General features: G+C 34.3%; 1 protein-coding gene and 1 pseudogene across 1 annotated transcript; one reads left to right on the top strand and one right to left on the bottom strand.

Annotated features, from left to right (window-relative positions):
* Positions 1-298: 298 nt before the first annotated feature.
* LOC116119521 (protein PHYLLO, chloroplastic) lies at positions 299-16,320 on the bottom strand. The gene is given in 28 exon segments (XM_031405462.1): positions 299-820; positions 1,086-1,193; positions 1,292-1,449; positions 1,534-1,833; positions 2,414-2,875; positions 3,551-3,694; positions 3,979-4,146; positions 4,282-4,527; positions 4,657-4,812; positions 5,176-5,293; positions 5,383-5,514; positions 5,612-5,737; positions 7,437-7,595; positions 7,832-7,899; positions 8,483-8,785; positions 9,475-9,699; positions 10,094-10,663; positions 10,803-10,901; positions 11,117-11,311; positions 11,383-11,487; positions 11,905-11,970; positions 12,143-12,199; positions 13,035-13,142; positions 13,959-14,075; positions 14,275-14,392; positions 15,155-15,372; positions 15,752-15,961; positions 16,046-16,320. Coding segments are annotated over 28 exon segments (5,133 nt in total). The 5' UTR covers positions 16,223-16,320; the 3' UTR covers positions 299-600.
* Positions 16,321-17,195: 875 nt separating this feature from the next.
* Positions 17,196-17,946, top strand: LOC116119505 (annotated as a pseudogene).
* Positions 17,947-19,467: the final 1,521 nt, after the last annotated feature.

Below are 19,467 nucleotides of genomic sequence, written 5' to 3'. Positions count from 1 at the left end.
ATTGAAAGAATTCGTATACAAAATCAACTCTATATATGCTAATTAATATAAATAAATTATGTTACATCATCAGTTTGTATATGTAATACTATTAAATATATACAAGTCCTATCCTAACATAAACATTTAGACTTCTAATTGTTTAATTAGTATTTGATTTATATGTATTAAGAAATATATTGTATTCCTGAGAACATTGTGTTGATGTATGGTGATCAAATTAGGTAAGGGTACCCATGGCAGGAAGCTACTAGATGGTCAAAGTGAAATAAATATGTATATAATTGAAACTTTGAAAGTTAATTTAAGTCACCACAGCTGAATGAGAGCTCTGCTAGCTAAGGTAAAATATAAAATTAAGTGATGCTATTCTTGTGATACAAGCAACAATGACATTGGTTGATTACCGGATCTAGAATTTCTAGAAACAAGTTTGATTGATATATGCCGTCGACCAATTCGTATGTTTGCTTACTTCAGCTTCAGATGTTGTGGATAAGGCAGGCCTTTATTGTCAAAGGTCGACTGTTGAATAAATTTTCCTAGGTTTTAGAATTTAGATTCGTTACCAAACTCTATCCTTTACGGAGTTGACCTCTTTTATTTTAGTGTGGTGAAAAACCGTCTCATGGCACGGATTACAGGGAGAGGGTTCTCCAGATGGACAGCATGCCCACAATTAGGGATTTCAACCATCTCACTTTTACCATCACTAAGTTCATTCAGCATTTCCTCAGCAATTGCTTTGAATTTCCCATCTTTCTCTCCAACAATTACCAAGAGAGGTGTTTTGCATTGCTTCAACTCTTCCCACAATGACCTATCATGGAAACAAACAAAGATTAACATTAGTAGCAAAAATTACTATCTCATTAAACTTTGCTTTTTCACATTGCTGGTAAAAGGGTGTAAGTCAGTTGAAGGCTACCCCAATAAAGGAAAATTGTTCATTCAACTTCTGAGCCAATACATTCAGAGCCAGTACAATCCAATATTCATATGCATATATCCATGCATAATGTTGGGAACGGAATGAACACAAGTGAAAGTTGAACAAAAAAGGAATAGTATCTAAATATGCTTACGGTTGTCGCCCAATGCTTAAATCAGACAGAGATCTTGAAAGACTCTCCACATCAAAATGCTGCAAGCGGCTGGAAACTATTTGATCAAAATGGGGATGCATTCTCAAGCTGTTAATACAGAATTTTTTTCTTAAGATTACTTTCATAAGAATCTTTTATAAATAATTATGAGATGATGTAGAAACTTAAAAAGACCAAGGTATTACCTTTTCCAGAGCTCTCCAGTGTACCAGGTATCTACAAAAGCTTGCAGACCATGAGCAACAAGGGAACACGCTCTAGAATCATCTTTGGCTCTACGAATTTTTCTCGCTATTGCATCTTTTAATCCAGGGCTTCCAGATAACAGAACAGCTCCCTTGATCTGTGTAACAAATCAATATTTTGCAGACTAAATAATTTAACCTCACAATGACTACTAAGATAACATTGAGCATCATGAATGTACCTTATCACCAAACCGAAGGGCCATATACAAGGCAATTCTTGCTCCCATTGAATACCCAACAAGGGTAACTTTTTTGGGAGTAATCTGTTCAATCAGCTTACATAATACATCTGCAACTATGTCAATTGACAAAGTTGTTTCCTGTGTGGCTCCATTACCACTGTGATTTTGTATCTTTGTTCCTCCATGGCCAGGAAGGTCAATGGTAATGCATCTCGCTGATCCTGAGATAGCTTTCATGATAGGGATCCAGTCTTCACCAGTTCCCAGAAAACCATGCAGAAATATAAGTACATTATCCTGCAGTGGCAAAATAAATCCGGAATGAGCATTAAAAAGTTGAGTCAAAGTAAATCCAAAGCATTACCTACACAAATGCATAACCTACCCAGCCAATTGCTGAGACAAATATAAGTCATCTTTAAGAAGAAAACAAATGAAATAGAAATCTTTAACTACAATTTCCCAATAAAAATATAAAGGCAAAACACGTTCAAACATACATCAAAACCAAAATATGTGCATTGCTGTCTTAAATATTGAATATGCCAACACGTAATTAGATCACAACATCATAATGACCATGTATTCTTAGTTTGTGCTTTCTGAAATCAATTTCAGAGGAATAAAAAAAAAAAAAAAAAGTTTAAGATTAATTCCAACTGCAAGCTGCCCATGCCATCATCAAAGTTTCCTGACAAGTTGCTAACAAATATTAACAAACTAATCAATTGAGTAGTACCACGCATAAGAATATATTTAACAAGCAAATAGCATCCCTGTTTAGCATTTCTACTTATCATGTGCAGAATGAATTCTTAAGTATACAAGTATGACAATAAAATAATGCGGGGATACATACAATTATTCCTCTACTTACATCAATTCTTTCTCCAATCTCCAGAACTTTGATGGAACTGGAGACATCCTTTGAATTCACAATCAACAGGTGTCTTAAAGCTTGCTGCTCAGTGAAAGTTCTACATATGCTTCTGTGGTTGATTTGAAATTTTTGCATGAGTTGGGTAGCATTAGCAACAGAAGCTTCTACCAATCCACAGCATGGATTACGACAAATCCCGATAGGATGAGTTGTCACATCTTCTTTAAGCCATTGATAAGTTCCGAGACCATGGGCCACAGGTGGGGCCAGTTCACGATTCATCACTTTGCATAAGTCTGCATTTTGTAGCTCCAGATAGCAGGAGAAAAGAATATATGCTGACAAACCTAGGCCACTTTCAAACGCAGCACTGACAACAGCCATCTTCCCCTGCTGCTGAGCCCATCTTGCAATTGATGCTGCATTTTCAAACCCACCAATGACACTTGGTTTGATCACCTGAATAAATCCCAGAATCCAGCAAAAATAGGAAGATTTAAAATCCATTATCTCTTGAAGAATGATTTAGAAGTGAATGATGATCAAGTATTTTTTATTATAAATCATGTAGATGCAGTAGGTTCACACTAAAGAAATGAAATTATTTAGCAACAAATACTACTTGTGAACACAACTAAATTGTGAAATCAAAGATAATAATACCAAGACAACAGTGACAGTGAAGAGCATATGGCAGCTGAATATCACCGATCCTCTTTTGATACCAGAAAACAAGCATTAAGATGTTAGCTCAGCCACACATGGATTAAACTAATAACTGATAAATATTGAAGCCCGCACTACTGTAATTCATTACAAGACAGACCAAGTTTATTAAGTGACTTTTTATCCTGTAAAGAATTCATAACTCAAACTAAAGATATTAAACATAAGAAACATTTAATTATTGGAGATAATTATACTTTGATTGAGTTATTATATTCTGGCAATTCTGACAACTTGAATGGGCTCATTTCTTGCCAGGTCCGCGTTCTACATGGAGTTAACAAAGTGAGTATTTTATCTTAGTAAGAAATGCATGCTTGTTAACACCTGCTACACCACAAATAAGCTGACCAAAGAATCAATGATCTATGCCTCACTGATCAAATTATTGAAGATTTTCCCACTTACAAGAGCAACTATTCCTGGGTTAGCATACTTCTCAAGCATTTTAAGAGAATTTCCTGGGAATTTGTCAATGGTTTCATCCAGAGCCACAGGCAAGCCACTTTCTTCACAGTACTTTAATATATCATCTTCAACCTGAACAGGCTCCTGAAAAACAGGAAAAATACAAGGTAAAAACTCACTTAAAAAATAAAAAATTATGTCCATCAACGAAAATAAAGGTTCTTAAACCTAAACCAAAGAGATGTAGAATTAAAGATAAAGCAAATAGTTGAATGGTAATAAGATATACGTCTTCCAAAATGTTATGCAGAAGGGCTATTAAAAGTCAGTTTACAATTAAATCTAGTAGAGATTACATGTAATTGTTGATTGTGTAGGATGACCAATGGATAGAAAAAAAAAAAATTACAGGTTCCAGCAAATTATACCTCAATATATTGTAGGTCACAATTTTTAACCAAAGAGCCAAATTCAAGAGCTTCTTCATAGCTCCATTTACGATTGGCATCCACACGGAGTTCAATTTGGGGACCAACCTTCTTTCTTACTTCTTGTATAACTGCAGCATCTTGAAAGAGATCTGCTCGACGTGCAACCTGTTGTAAATAATAATTCATTAAATGGCAGGCATTGATATCATCAACTACATGTTAAAGCACAAAAATACAGAATTACATGAATAAAAGAACTTTTTAAACTCTAGAACTACAATTTTGTTAATATTATCTTACTTTAAGCTTGATGGCAGTGAATCCTTCTTCAACAAGAGTGACAGCAATATTAGCAACCTCTGAAGGCGTCCCCATAGAGTCAATTAGGGCACATATTTTAACACTTGATGAGCGTTTAGATATTCCTTCATCTGTTTCTGTCTTGGGATAGAGTATGTTTAAAAAGCTGGAATTATGTCTTGCTGCAATAGCGTGAAGAATAACCATTTCCAAACCACATCTGACACTTGGAAATATTGAACGTACCTTTAACAAAAAGAACTCTATCACTATAAACAAAAAAAAAATAAAAAAAAATAACAAAGACAATAAGACCTCCTAATATCAACTCCTTTCCCCTTATACTACTTATAAAATGAAGACAAAAAGACCTACAGATATTCCTAACTTCTTCCATATCCATGAAGAAAACGAGCCCTTCAGTAGAGGTAGGGAATAAGTGAGATTAGCTCCTTTCATCACATGAAGAAGAAATCGGAGTTGCTCTTCAACATCCAGCAGGGTTTCCTCGTGGATTTCAAGAGGTGCAACCTTTTCAATTGAAAAATTGCAAAAGGTAATCTTCAGAATTGGTGAATAAGACAAAAGATACTAACAACAAATAACACAGATTATATGAAGATCAAAAGTATGACATGAAAACTATAAATGAGGGAAGATGATAATATAATAGAAAAGAAAAATCTTATAAACGTCATTTCACTGGCTTAACATTTACGTGATCTTCTTACAACTAATTTCCGCGTGTTCATTTATTTTCATTCAATATAACAACTCAAATAATCACCTAATTTCCCTTATATGAATAAAAGACAATAAAACATAAAAATAAAAAATAAGAGAAGAAGAAGAAAGAAAGGAAGAAGATAAACATGGAATCTAACCAAAACTAACCTCACCATACCCAACACTTCCATCTTCAAGATACAACGATAAAATAAAACCTTCTCTGTAGATTTTACTTCGGTCATGCTTAACAGAACTTGAAGTAGGTGGAGCACAAAGTTGAATTCTGTTGCAACAGTGAAAGATATATCTAATTAACCCAACTAATAGCCACATTAAGATTTTAAAATTTATTCTTCATTCTAAATGCCTCACCTATACAATGAATATTCCAGTTTATGGATCTTAGAAATAGAAAGCCCACATGAAATAGAATCTGGAACAGAAAACCTTGAAAGGATGTTGGAAGCGTGATCTACTGCTTGGCATGCAAATTTTCTTAAAGTACTGAAAAGAGGACCATAATATGTCAGCATAATGCACATATAATGACCTGTAAACCTCAGACCAAATTATAAATTGAGAAGCAATTGAAACAAACAACCTGTGGAAGGTGGCATTTTCATCGATGCAGCTCTCAACTTCAATGACACAATCTGTCCCTAGATGCTTAGATGTTACTAAAGCATCTTCAAGTTCTGTTTTTGTCTTCACTGCTAAATGCTTTACGCTGCAAATTAAGTATTTGTTTTCTTAAGTTGTCTTAAAGAAAAAACTTGAAGTGTTTTACTTTCACATGGATAGTTTCAAAAAGTTAAACAGGATACAGAACATTTTTGGAGCTAATTTGCTGCTGAAAATAGCAAACTTCCTTGCAATATAGATTTATTAACCAAAAATATGTGGACAATATTTTTCAGAAGACAAGGTTCAACATATTTAATATGTACAAAATTGACACATCCTCAATCTAATTTACTCAAGGACAAAGACAGAAAATTTTCAACTGCTAGGATTTATGTAAGATATATTTGACATTGAATATACAATTATTACTCTTTCTCGCAGTCTAAAACCATTCTACTTTGCATCTTCCTTTTCTTTTAAGTAGCCTTAAGCTAATACATATCATTGAGTTTCAGTTTCACCAATATCACTATTCCGTTTTAGTTTAGCTATTGGTTTCTGTTTCACTTTACAAGATAATATCAAATGGAAAGGTTTCATGTTATCCTGAATAAATGCTTCAATCTTCTAATGAATGCATATATCTTCATTCTTACTCTCTTGCTTAGGCACACATCTTATTTGTCCATCACTATATTTCAGAAGAACTCATTATTAATTAAACCAGCTTTTATTCTGAGGCAATTTCCTATTTAATTTACCCTCGATTTGATGATTAAGTCAATACCAGCATTCATATCTCAAGGCAATCCATTTCTTCTATTTCCTCACTTCTATACCAAGTTTTTATTAAAAGCCACATTCACTTTTATTTTCTTGTTCAAGTTTTCCATAACTGTAACCTTCCAAAGAATCTACCAACTTTTGAATTCTAATCGAGCTTAAATTGATTCAATCATAAAAAATTTATCAATTCAAAACAAAGAATTACAAATTGTATTAGAAAAATGTATTAAGTCCAAAAAAACATAACATGATTTATTTACCAAGTTGGAGTGTAGATACAACAAAGGAGATTAAATGGCCGTAACTATATAGGTCAGTTGCTTCACTTTTATTTTAATTTCTGCCTTTCAATTTTTATTGAGTCTTAATATAATCATTCAAAATGTAGAAACTTGATGTAACTAAGAGATCATATTCACAACCACTTGTTATGAGTTTGTTTGCATCAGTTAAAGAATAATGATAACACCAAATGGCTATTTCGATTATTCTTCTCAAATAATTCCAATGCAAAGTTTTAATAAGATAACAAGAAAAAGAATATATTTCATGATGACTGCAAGTGGCTTCAAGGAACAAAAATAAAACTTGGTATCATAAAACAGCAAAACTGCTGAGCCTAAAAAACTCAGAAGTGCATGATTTCAATTATTATGCTTTCAAGTTTCAACAAAATGCTAACATATTCTTCTAAACAACTTGCAAATATAATCTAAAATAAAAAGCCCCAGGTTAGTCCCCAATTTTTTTTATAAGTCCAGCCTTTGTTTCTCAATCACAAAATTATATGAAATTATTGGATTTATTATGACTAAATGGAATTACATTCAGTTCATAAAGAATTTACAGTTACACACTCGGCATGTAAAACCTAACACACACATATAATAAATCAAGTAAAAGAAACAAGTATTGATATAAACACAAGCAGCAAGAGAAAAAGCATGTGATATGTGAGATTAAATGAATATTGAGGAAAAATACTTCAATTTATCAACTATATTTTTATGTTTTACCCATGTGCCATGCACAGCTTTTCGATTGAAATGTCATGGGCAGTGTAAAAATACTGATTCAAGACTCTTGGTTCAGTTCTATTCGCAATTGGAAGAAGGCTGAAGATTGCACCACCATGATTGTTTATCACAAGTATCAGAATGGGTTTCTGCATTGTCCTACAGATAAAGTAAATCTTCAAAATAGTACAGAGTAGTAAACAATTGGTTGCATGTGTAGACCAGAGACAATTAAATAGCTGGTTGGGTTGACTATAAACTACCAAGAAATTTAAAACAATGCAGCTAAATATGTGAGCCCTGATTACATATTCTATGTTGCATATATTTAACATTATTATTATTGATAATAAATTTCAATGATAGACCAAAACTTGAAAACAAATAAATCCTACCTCTGTTTCAAAACTGCCAAGCCATTTGTATCATGAAGGAAAGAAACATCTCCAATAACACAGAGTACCTAAACATGATTGTAGTATCAAGAGACAATAGAGTTTAGTCCAGATTGGGAATCTAAGAGGGGTAAAAACCAAAAAAACAAAAGCTCCCCCAATAATGACTGCAAGTAGCCATATTGCAATGAATAAAAGAACTTCATGATGGATTTCTATCTTCAGCAGAGCTTGATAGGGGCTAGGGAATGATTGTCAAGATATAATTTGTGTCTTGCCAGTACGCTCTCCTCAAACTGCATATATTTCTCCAGGAAAAAAAAAAAAAAAAAAAAAACAGATAGACACAGGTTTGAACATCTTCGTTTAGATAGGGGAGGCAGCCTAATCAATGTCGTGAAGTGGGTAATGACTGAGTTTCTTACATTTCCCTCACTGAGATATATGAAAATATGACCTTAAATGATTGGTTCTGCCTGTTTTGATGAAATTACAAAGAGCAGTTACAAGGGTTTTCATGTAAGTTTTGATCTTGGGTTTTCTTTGTACAGGTTTTCTTTCTTGGGATTTGATTAAGAGGTAAAATCAGATTGCCAGGTATACAAGAATTACAAAGGGACTCATAACATCATTAGTCAGTTGATAACTTACTTGTCTATTGCATCCTACAGCAAAACCGACAGCTGTGCTAAGCAAACCATCAATGCCACTAGCTCCTCTATTTCCAGCCACCCGTATCCAGTGATATGGTAGCTGTGAGTTTAACATCATATCTGTTATAGTATGAGTACAAGTTATCCAACTACGTCCGTACATATCTGCATCTCGTATTGCCATGCTGTTCCCAACAAAAAGAGCAGAATCAAGCATCAGTGCCTCAGAAAGTACATGTGCGACATGAGGTTCAGACAATGAGTAGTTGGCACAAATTTGAAATGATATCTCCCATGCAACCTGCAATAAGGCATGAAGAAACTTAAAACCTCTCAAAAATGGTAGGAAGAAAAAAGTTGAAAAGTTCAAGGTCATCGGAGGACATTAATCATCGAACAAGAAAGGTTTTTCAAGGCCATCAGTCGACTATTCACTTTAGTATAGCTCTTTTTATTAACATACTTTACATAGTTCCTTATTAAAAATAATAAAAGATAGACAGAAAGAAAGGACCTTTTAGTCAAAAGAAACAACTACATTTCACACTAAATCTATAGCTCTATTTCATTGCACCAATTTATGTAAATAAACAAGTCCCATATATATGTCTTTTAATAAACATAATATTAAAGCTCTGTAATCGAGATCAAAGTTAATTACAAAAGCTCCTCATGCACCAGCAACACTTTACAATGAAAATTAGACTATCTGCATGTCAGAAGCAATTAATTAATTGATGCAACCCACAGTCGAGTAAATTATAAGATCCTGGATCTTAGTTTACTTGCATTTAAAACTTTTACTCAGACTTGAACTGGCTTTAGTCATACTGGCCAACTTGAAGAGCAACCATATCTAACACCTCTAACCACGTATATAGATATCTACAAGAAGGGCACCATTGAAACTAATCAAACTGGATCAAGGGACCAAAAGTATCTCCAAGTACTGAAATATAAAAAGGAGAGCTTCATAAGGAGTTCAAATACCATCATTTGAACTGTTTGCAGATAAGTGCACCATTTGCTTCTCTTGTGTGGAACTTGAACTTTAAGCAAACTATCAGCAAACTGAACAATAGTACTCTGGATCCTGTGTGTTACAAAATGTGAAGGATCTTGACGATATGGATGGTTGTCAACCAAGATATATGAGCACGGAAAACATTCCTCCAGCATCTGAGAAATCCTTTTGCTTGTAATCCGACTTCCAATCTGTTCATATACAAGAAAAAAAAATTAAAATAAATAAATAAAAATAAAACACATCTAACTGACTGCAATTACCATACATGAAAGAATCCAAATACTGTAATATTAATTTCTGCCACCCATTTTAAACTCTTAATTTTGGTGCTATGAACACTTTGTGTTAAATCACAGTATTCATAAACTTTACCTCAAATAATATTTCTTTGGAAGTCCCCTCTAACTAGTAATTACACATGCACGGGCAAATACAGGATCTAAGCTGGCCAAAAAGTTTTGGTTATAGAACCCAAGAAGTCCAGCATACAACACTTTTCATTACTTTAAGATATTTACCTTCCCAGTTTGCTTATTTACAATATTATAAAATTGTACCTTCATATCTCAAGTGAAGTTATACCTGAAGAATTACGTCAAACTGCATACAACCCTTGACAGATTCTGAGAGCAGAGCATGGTCAAAATGATCAAGGAATAAAAGATTTTATTCAATTTCAGGAAAGGATGCAAAGACCTTTCTCAACCGTAAACCTGACAAGATGTCAGCTACAACTGGCCATAGAAGATGTTTAGCCAAAAGAAGAGCTGCCCATATCTCATCCTCAGTATGAATCGCTCCAACAAGAAGAAGCCCTCTGTTAACACCTTGAATTAGTTCTAGCACTTCAGTCATTAGGCCTTGAGTGTTACTCTTCCATCCATGACACTGTTGCACTTGAATATATTTAGTGAATGGTTCAGTGCTAGACATCCAGATATCTAATCCCTTCATACAGCTTGACAACCATTTTTTTGGACTGTTATCCAATGGCTCCCTAAAAGGGCAGTTAATATGAACAGGGCCATAAGGTGATGAGGTTGCCCAATGGACAGCGGAGTCAAGTGTGGTAAGTACCATCCGTGCAGGAATCTCATCAGTGGGTGGAGGAAGACTGAAGAAGAACCGTACAAAAGAACCAAAATGGTTTACCTATTAAAAACGAAGCAATTTGTAAGTTCCTAAACCACAGTAATATAAGATAATTAGTATAAGGAGGAATCAGTCTGTTATGATCAAAGAAATATTAACATCATTCTCATAGCTCGCCATTGCAATTAATTATTTCTACCTGATTGATTGCTTGGTTTGCTCCAGCATCCTGAAGTTCTGGTGGACGATCTGCAGTAAGTAATAAAACTGGCACAAAATCCTGACTGGCTTCTACAACCTGTAAATGATCACTACTACAAGTTAGCTACATAGATGACAAGAAGAAATGAAAACTCCAAGTTTCCACATAAATAGGAAATAGAAAAGATTCCATTATGAATGAACGGAACAAATATGAAATATAGATATTAACTTCCAAAAGTATGCAACGAACATGCTCTAGGGAATACATATGAAATATAGATATAAAAGTTTTATATATTTGAAACTCACAGCAGGAAGAAGATTTGAAACTGCAGTGCCAGATGATGTAATGATAACCGCAGGTTTGTGAGATCCTCTTGCATAACCAACAGCATGATAAGCAAGAGACCGTTCATCAAAACAAGCAATACATGTTGTTAGGGGATGAGAGGAAGCAGCAACAGCAAGGGGAGAGGATCTTGAACCTGGAGCTATACAAAAGTACTGGAACAAAGAATTAATCAGAAGCTTATACCACAATCCAGATTCAAAAGATTGTTCATGCTTAAGCTTACCGTCAAACCAAGACGAGAACATTCTTCAACTAAAAGTGATGCCCAAACAGCATTGATATTTGCATGATCTCCCGTGGAGTAAATCATTTCACTGGCATTATCTAACTGATAGTCAAAAGAAATACAACTGGAACAATCATCAGCCAAATTTGTTTCTTTTCAAATATTATAACAGGTTATAATACCAGCATCAGTTTGTATATGAATTGGGTCCCAAATTATGCGGTCCCAAATTATGCATATTGGGCAAATTTGTTTTCAGTGACTTGATTTTGGCACGTCAAAGATTGGGAGATAAAATTAAAAAAATTTATTATGGACTAATACAGAATAAAAATCTCATAGTCCTCCAGTCCTGTTCCATGTTTCTGAAAATACAAAATTTCCGATAACTACTAAAAGACTTCTACCAGTTAACAAACATAATATGGTCAGCTGGTTCGAAAATTGATAAATTAACTTTTTATAAAGCCTAATCCTTTAATTGCATTACAAATATTATTCAACATGATAGATCCATACCATGTTCCTGGAAACACCAACAGTTGGTGAAAGTCTGAAAGAAAACTGGCGGAAAAAAGCATCTCTCTGCAAGAGAATTCAGCACATGAGAAGGTTTCATGTCGAACTTGGAATCTAATTAAAGACACTAACCTTCAATAATACTGCCAAGCTTATGCAGTTACAGTTAGTGAAACCCCATCAATGCAAAGCAATTAGTATTATCAAGGATGAACAATTACCAGGAAAAAGGGGATACCAGTTCCATGGGATCACCAAAATCTCTTCTGGCCATTGAGACAGCATTTATACATACCTGCAAAATTCGGAGATATAACAAGTTTCAGAAGTTGGAAAGGAACCAGATGATAAATTATTCATAGCCATTTGGTACCAAAGTCCAGTTATCAGATCTTCAATTTGGAAGCCAACCATATTGATTACCAGATAAGACAAAATAAATGGTATATCAAAAAGTTAAGAATACTAAATGATATCCAAGCGACAAAGCAAACATGAAGTTAGCTAGACCGCAACCCAAAGCATAGAACTACAGACAAAAGGTATGAAGTTTTCAAAATGGATGAACTTCCAAAATTATAATAAAGTAAAAAAAAATAAAAATAGAGAAGTCAAAAGCAGACTCTGGAAGGGCCATTATCAGGTGAGAAGTAGAAGTCATAGAGAAGTTGAGTGCAAGTGAACCAATTAAAATCTTACAAGAGGCCTCTCCATGAAATATATTGATTGAGCTGTTGAGGTTAGAATTCTGTCCAGATCACCATCCTAGAAATCTAATTGGGGCCAACACTGAACCATGTCTGTCTAGAATTTTAGCAGTCGGAAATCAAGGTGTCGGCAACAAAATGGACAAACTTTCTTGACATTGCATTGGGCATGTGCTCATGTAAACAATATCAATTTTTCAGAAACAAAAATATCCTTTAAACATAAAGGAGACAGTGTATGCAGATCCAGCTCAATTTGAAAGGCGAGCAAGTGAAAATGCAGGTTCAGAATACGTAATATGGTATTCAACTCAACACAACTATTGTTAGTCCTACCTCAATCCGAGGTCAACCCACTCTATCAAATGAATCGGGAGCATAAATTAAAATGATAACGGTAATGCTAAAAAAATTATCACTAACTGATTTCATTTGGACAGTTTTATCCTCTACCATCTTGAGCTTTCTGAGAGCAGATTTTATGTATCCGGAGTTGCATCCCTCTGTAGCAGGCCATAAATGACAGCTGGCCTGAAATGGAACATAAAGGTAATGATCATAAAAATGACTATGGTTATAGAAGTAATAGAAACAAACAAAACAAAACAAAAAACCTTTTCTTAACGTAGATCAGTGTAAAAAAACTTGACCAACTCAGAATTCAAAAAATTTTATGCACTTAACAACAAAACAGGGAGTACTAAAAATGTGTGTTTGTGTGTCTGTGACCACATGTGCATAGCCTCAGTCACTACATTAAATAAAGTTGGTAATTTATTAAGGTTCTAACAGCACATCGGACTGAATGCCTAATAACCAACAACATAAATTGCCCTGTGGCATCTCATCTTTCGTAAGAGTAAGTAGCTAAAGGACAATTCATTTTTTCAATCCCACCCAAGAGGAGAAAAGAAAAACTGCATGTGCTGAATAATTGACAGGACCGATACAACAAACTAGTTTCACAATATAACTCACAGAGAACCACGTCAGAAGAAAAATTTATAAAAGACCAAGCTAAACACAAGCATTGGAAAAACAATGATCTATAAGATACAAAAGCATGAGATATCAACACCTAAGACATTAAAGTCAACTATAAGGTGGTCATGACTAGAAAATATCATTTTTATTTTTTATAGCAAACATCATTATCAAATTAAATTGTTTTTACCAAATAATGATTTACTTTTAATCAAAAGAACTGTAGAATTTATTATTTTGCACAGAATTAGTATATTCCTCATTCTGTGGTTTAGATGAAGCAAAATAAAAAGGAAAAAACAAAACAAAACAAAAACTTGAGCAACTAAACTAGCATGATGAAAGATAACAACCCATGAGTACCTGGCATAGGGATGACTCATAAGATTGAAGGGTCTGCTCAAATGTACAATGCAAAGCATCACTCCATGCCAGTGTTGCTGCTAAGATAGAGATATCCTCATGCTCATTTAATTCTATCTGTTGAAGCAATTATTTTATTTTCATAAGCACATACCACTGTGGTGTTTCTGTTGGCCGAAGCTCCATGAGAAAATAAACACCAAAAAGCAATCGCATATATTTCAGAAGCTTAGAAGATGATCATAAACACAGCTCCATTACAAAGACAAACAAAACAGAGCTGTATAAATAGTCATTCAGAGGGATGCAAGTGTACCTGAGGAATAAAAAAGTAAAATGAACCAGCCTCATGCTTCATGGAAGATGACTTTAAGTCAAAATTACTATCCGTAAAACCATAAGTTGTTACAGGGATTGAATCATTTGAGAGATATCTGCAGACAAACTACACAGGAATTCTTTAATTTTCAAGTTAAAATAAACAAGAAAGCCCTTAAACAAACCAAAAGTTAACTATGTTCCTAAATTGATACTTGGAAACAAAAACGAAAAAAAACATTGAGTCCTCAATAATAGGAAAACCACAATATGTTCTTGCAATTTTGGATACCAATGTTTCACATCTAACGAAGCATTATTCACAGGAGCACTCTTACTGCTCTGTCAGAAATGGAAATGCTGTCCAAGTCAGGCAGTTAAATCAGACCAGTAACTTGGGATATATTGCATAGTAGCTTTCGAGAGCATTTTTCTGTTAGAGATGATGAGCACACCTCTATAACAATTGTGATAACAGAATAATAATTGAAATTAATAGTTGTTAGAACTTACTATTCTTGAGCCTTAACTCATCAGCTTAAACGTTTAGCTCAAGTCGCAACTTAACATGGCATCAAAGTCAAGTTAACCAAGTGATTTTTGTGCTGAAATCCCCCTATTGTATTAGTTAAATTATAATAAGTTGTGTTTGCTGTTATGCTAGTACTGTTGTTGTAATTGTGTGTGCTTTAATCTTTCTTATGACAAACTTTGGGCCAAAACTTGTTTATAAAATAAATAAACCACCTAACTGCACTACTGATTAAAATGAATATTGGCCCGCTGGACACAGAAATTAATTTATCAAGCATTGCATAAAGAGCATGATGATTATTAGAAAGGGAGAAAAAATGCAAAAGAATGAAAATTTGACCAACCTTTTTAGAGCACTCCTCTCTCCTTGAGCACATGAAGAAGAATGAGTAAAGTAAATAGCAGTTCCAATTCCAAACATACCACGGGTTTGATTCAAATACAATGATTTGCAAGTTGGATTCTCCATTTCCTTAGAAAGAAAAAATACAGGAAATACTGCCGATGACTCTGGTTGACAACAAAACCAATTTAAAGCTTTTGCACTTGGGGGCACAGCAATCTGCAAATTCACCATCACGTTGCATTTCACATGGATAATTCACCATCAACTTGAAATGAAGTATGACAGAATTTCGAGTTGTCAACATTTTAATTCACATGCTACCATAATTCTCTTTTATAAAATTATATTCCCCCAACATTCGAACTGCAGAGTAATAATAAAACTCTTGTACACACACTAAAGTGACATTAGTTTTTTATTGTTTAATTTTTTGTCCTCATTTATTAACTTGATCATTGAATTTTTATTCTTTCAATAATTATGTGTCACATCAGTTGTATGCCTAGCATCATTCATAAATACAAAAGTACAGATTCAATGTAACAATGTGCCTTTTAATGTTCATATAAACTTACAATATAAAATTCCACAATACCTGAAATCTTAAAACTCCACTAGTAGACTGCGGGGGATCCAACTTCAACTTCTCTACAGCCTCCTTAATACTCTGAAGCCCATGCTCAAGCGTCAATGCTGGAGGTAGAGTACGCGTGATACAAGTCTCCACCACCAAATCATCATCTTCACTTTCCATCACTTCGTCAATATCAATTACTGGTCCATCAAATCTCACCCCTTGCACAACCTAAAAAATAACATAATAACAGTAATTACCATTCCAAAAATAATAGTAATATAAACTAAAGAAACGTTAGAGAGAAAGAAATACCTTAGAGTTAGAGTTTGAAGGAAGGCGAAGAGAGTGAAAGTGACAGAAACTTCTTGTTTTGAGGAATGATAAATGTGGTGATGATAGTTTTGAATGGAAAAACGGTTTCTTCAGTAGATAATTTGGGTTTGAAAATGGTGTAGAGAAAGTGTTTATGAAAAGTGGATGAGTTTTCATCGCGAATGTGAATAGAATGGATGAGTCTGAAAGAGGTGAATTTGTGTGTTACAACTTACAAGGTGAACGGATAAGAGGACTCTATAAAACCTGTTTTCTCTCACTTCAACATGTTTGGCGGGGAAATAGGATAGCATTAAACAAATTATATAACATTACATTAAATAATGGATATATATAAATTACTAAATTAATATATATTTTAATTATTATTTAATAATAAGTGTTGGTCAACAGAAGTCAAAACATCTATCAAAGTCAGTCAATGCTGGTTAAACATCGGTTAACAATAATCAAACACTAATTAATATCGATTAAATAATGATCAACGGTGATCAATATAAGTCAACTCATTGACTGGCGTTGTCTACAATTTGACTCACCACTACATATATAAATTTAATAAAGATTAAATTAATTGACAAACTTTATTTGTTTAAAATTAATACTAAGTAAAATTTTATTAACTAATGTAATAGTTTTACTTGGTATTATTTAATGATGAATTATTTTAAACTTAACATTATTTAACGTTATACAATTTTGTTATTAAATATAACTATACAATATTTTTAATGTTATGCTACGTAACATTTTATAATTTGATAGCATTAAAGTTTTCCGATAATATTAAAAAAATTATTCACGTCTTTGGTTGGAACATAGGTGAGATTTGGCGTGGACGACGTATGTTTGACTTGTGCCAATTTGTAAACACACAAAAAAGGTCGTCAAACTCATTGGTGGGACACGCTCCCCTCACGCCAAACACATGATTTTCTCATACCCGTCTACGCTCCCAATATTACCCATCATTATCACCAAAATTACCATCTTCCATACAATCGCAAACAAGCCATTCCAACCTCTGTCGAAGGGCATTCTAGACTCTTTATCTTATCCCACATGGATTTGAATCTTTCAAATATCAATCATCCCCATAACTGTTCAACATTTTACAGCAAAACTTAATCAGAATTCAGCCATGGCCAGTTACACTAAACTTGAAGCTCTCTGTATCTTCCTTCTCTTTCTCTCTTTTGCTTTGCCTTCCATGGCTGAACAACAACAGAAACAATGTGAGTCAAAATATGAAGGAGGATGCCACAACAAGGCACAAGCCTTAAAGTTGAAAATAATCGCCATTGTTTCAATTCTAGTCACCAGCATTCTCGGCGTCCGCCTTCCTTTGTTTACGCGCGATTTTCCGGCTTTGCACCACGATAAAGATTTGTTGTGGTGGTTAAAGACTTAAAGCTTTTGCTTCGGGTGTGATACTAGCAACTGGGTACGTGCACGTGTTGCCAGATTCTTTTGATGAATTGAAGTCCTCGTGTTTGCCCGAAAATCCATGGAGGAAGTTTCCCTTTACCACTTTTGTGGCAATGCTATCGGCTGTTTTAGACGCTTATCGTGGACTCGTTTGCAATGAATTATTACAATAAGCATTTAGTAAGGTTGGTTATAATGGGAGTAGAATATCAGAAATTAACTCAGTTTTTTTTTTTTTTTTTTTTTTTTTTAATTGCCCATAAGATTAATTTATGATGCAGGCACTGGAAATGGGAATTGTAGTGCACTCAGTGTCGGTGGTAATTGGACTGGCAATGGGTGCCTCAATTAATCCTTGCACCATAAGACCACTTATTGCTGCTATTTGCTTCCATCTACTCTTCGAAGGAATTGGTCTTGGCTTGGGGGATGCATACGACGAGTGAGAGCCATATATCTCTCTAAACTCTTCGTTAAAATACAGTGTATTAATGGGTAAAGCGTACAGGTTTCCAAATTAATGTGAATTTTTTATTATCATTAATCAGGCTGAATATGGAAGAAAGATGAAGGCAATCAAGGTGTTCTTCTTCTCGGCCACAACTCCATTTAGGATCGTGCTAGGAATTGGTTTGTCAAATGCATACAGTGAAAAAAGCCCCACTGCAGTGATTGTGGTTGGTTTATCAAATGCATGCTCTGCTGGTTTGCTGAACTACAAGTAAGTCTGAAGCTCCAGAAATGGGCATATGTCTCTGTTCTTTTAGGTATTGGGGGCATGTCATTGATGGCCAAAGGGGCTAATTAGTACATCAATACATACCCAAACCTTAGCAATTCTTTTATTTTTTTAAAGAATTCATCTTAGATTACCTTTGGATATGACAAAATGATATGATAAATTAAATATCGATCATTGATGTCATATCTTTTAGATGTAGATTCGAGAATTCATTGTTTTTTTTTTTTTTAATATGACGCTATCTTTTTAACAATTAGTAATGGAAAATGATAGAGTTATCGAAAAGTTTACACCGAATTTGTGCACCGAATGACGTGACAAAATCCTGACTGTTTATTAATATTAACTGATAATAAATCACGTCAAGATTTTGTCACGTCATTCGTGCTAAATTCGGTGTAAACCCGTCGGTAACTGTAGTATTACTCATTAGTATATAACACTATATGTCAATTATGTGATAAATGTGGTAATAAATTTCAGTATTCATAATCAGTGAAATTAAAGAATTTCACATCAATTTTATCTCCTCGCAGCACAACTTTTAAAGAATTCAATGCTTGTAAACCACAGGAGGTTAGTTATTAGAGTAAACGACTTTTCCCACCCAAGGTTTGCCTTAAGGACACTTTTCCACCCAAAAAGTTTGAAAATATGACTTTAAAACCCAAACCAAAATTCTATTAGTAATTTCTGTTAATACAGTGATATTAATTGTGAATATGAAAATACTTCTCTCCTTAGCCTTCCATTGCTACAATGCCGTCGGCGTTGGGGAGTCCTACAATCGGAAAATCACAAACAAACTACAAACACTTCAAATAAACCTTTCTCAATCGTCTTTCAACCCAACACAACACAAAAAACCAAACGAATCAAACCAATTATCAATCAAAACTAAAAAAACCCGGGGTGGGAAGCTTCAATCGTGACGATTGGTGAGCAAACAGGATCAAGATATTAGGGCTTTTGGAGAGGAAGAGCCGCTAAGTCGATTGGGTTGACATGGACGATTTTTTTATGACAAATTGACCAAAAAGCAAATGGCACCGGCCCCGTTTTAGGCCATTTCAGTTGAATCGGCGTCGTTGAGCCTTTCCAACAGCACCAAAATACTCCCTATCACTCCTTCACCAAAATCCCTACCACTCCTGTTCATCTAACCCCTCCATTCACGGCCACCGCACATGGTTGTTCGAGATATTCTTGCGTTGAAAATCTCTTTCAAGAC

This window comes from Pistacia vera, unplaced genomic scaffold (genome assembly GCF_008641045.1).
Source record: "Pistacia vera cultivar Batoury unplaced genomic scaffold, PisVer_v2 Contig891, whole genome shotgun sequence".
NCBI lineage: Eukaryota > Viridiplantae > Streptophyta > Magnoliopsida > Sapindales > Anacardiaceae > Pistacia > Pistacia vera.
Note: the sequence above shows the minus strand (reverse complement) of the source record. Positions and strands in the feature narration are given on the sequence as shown.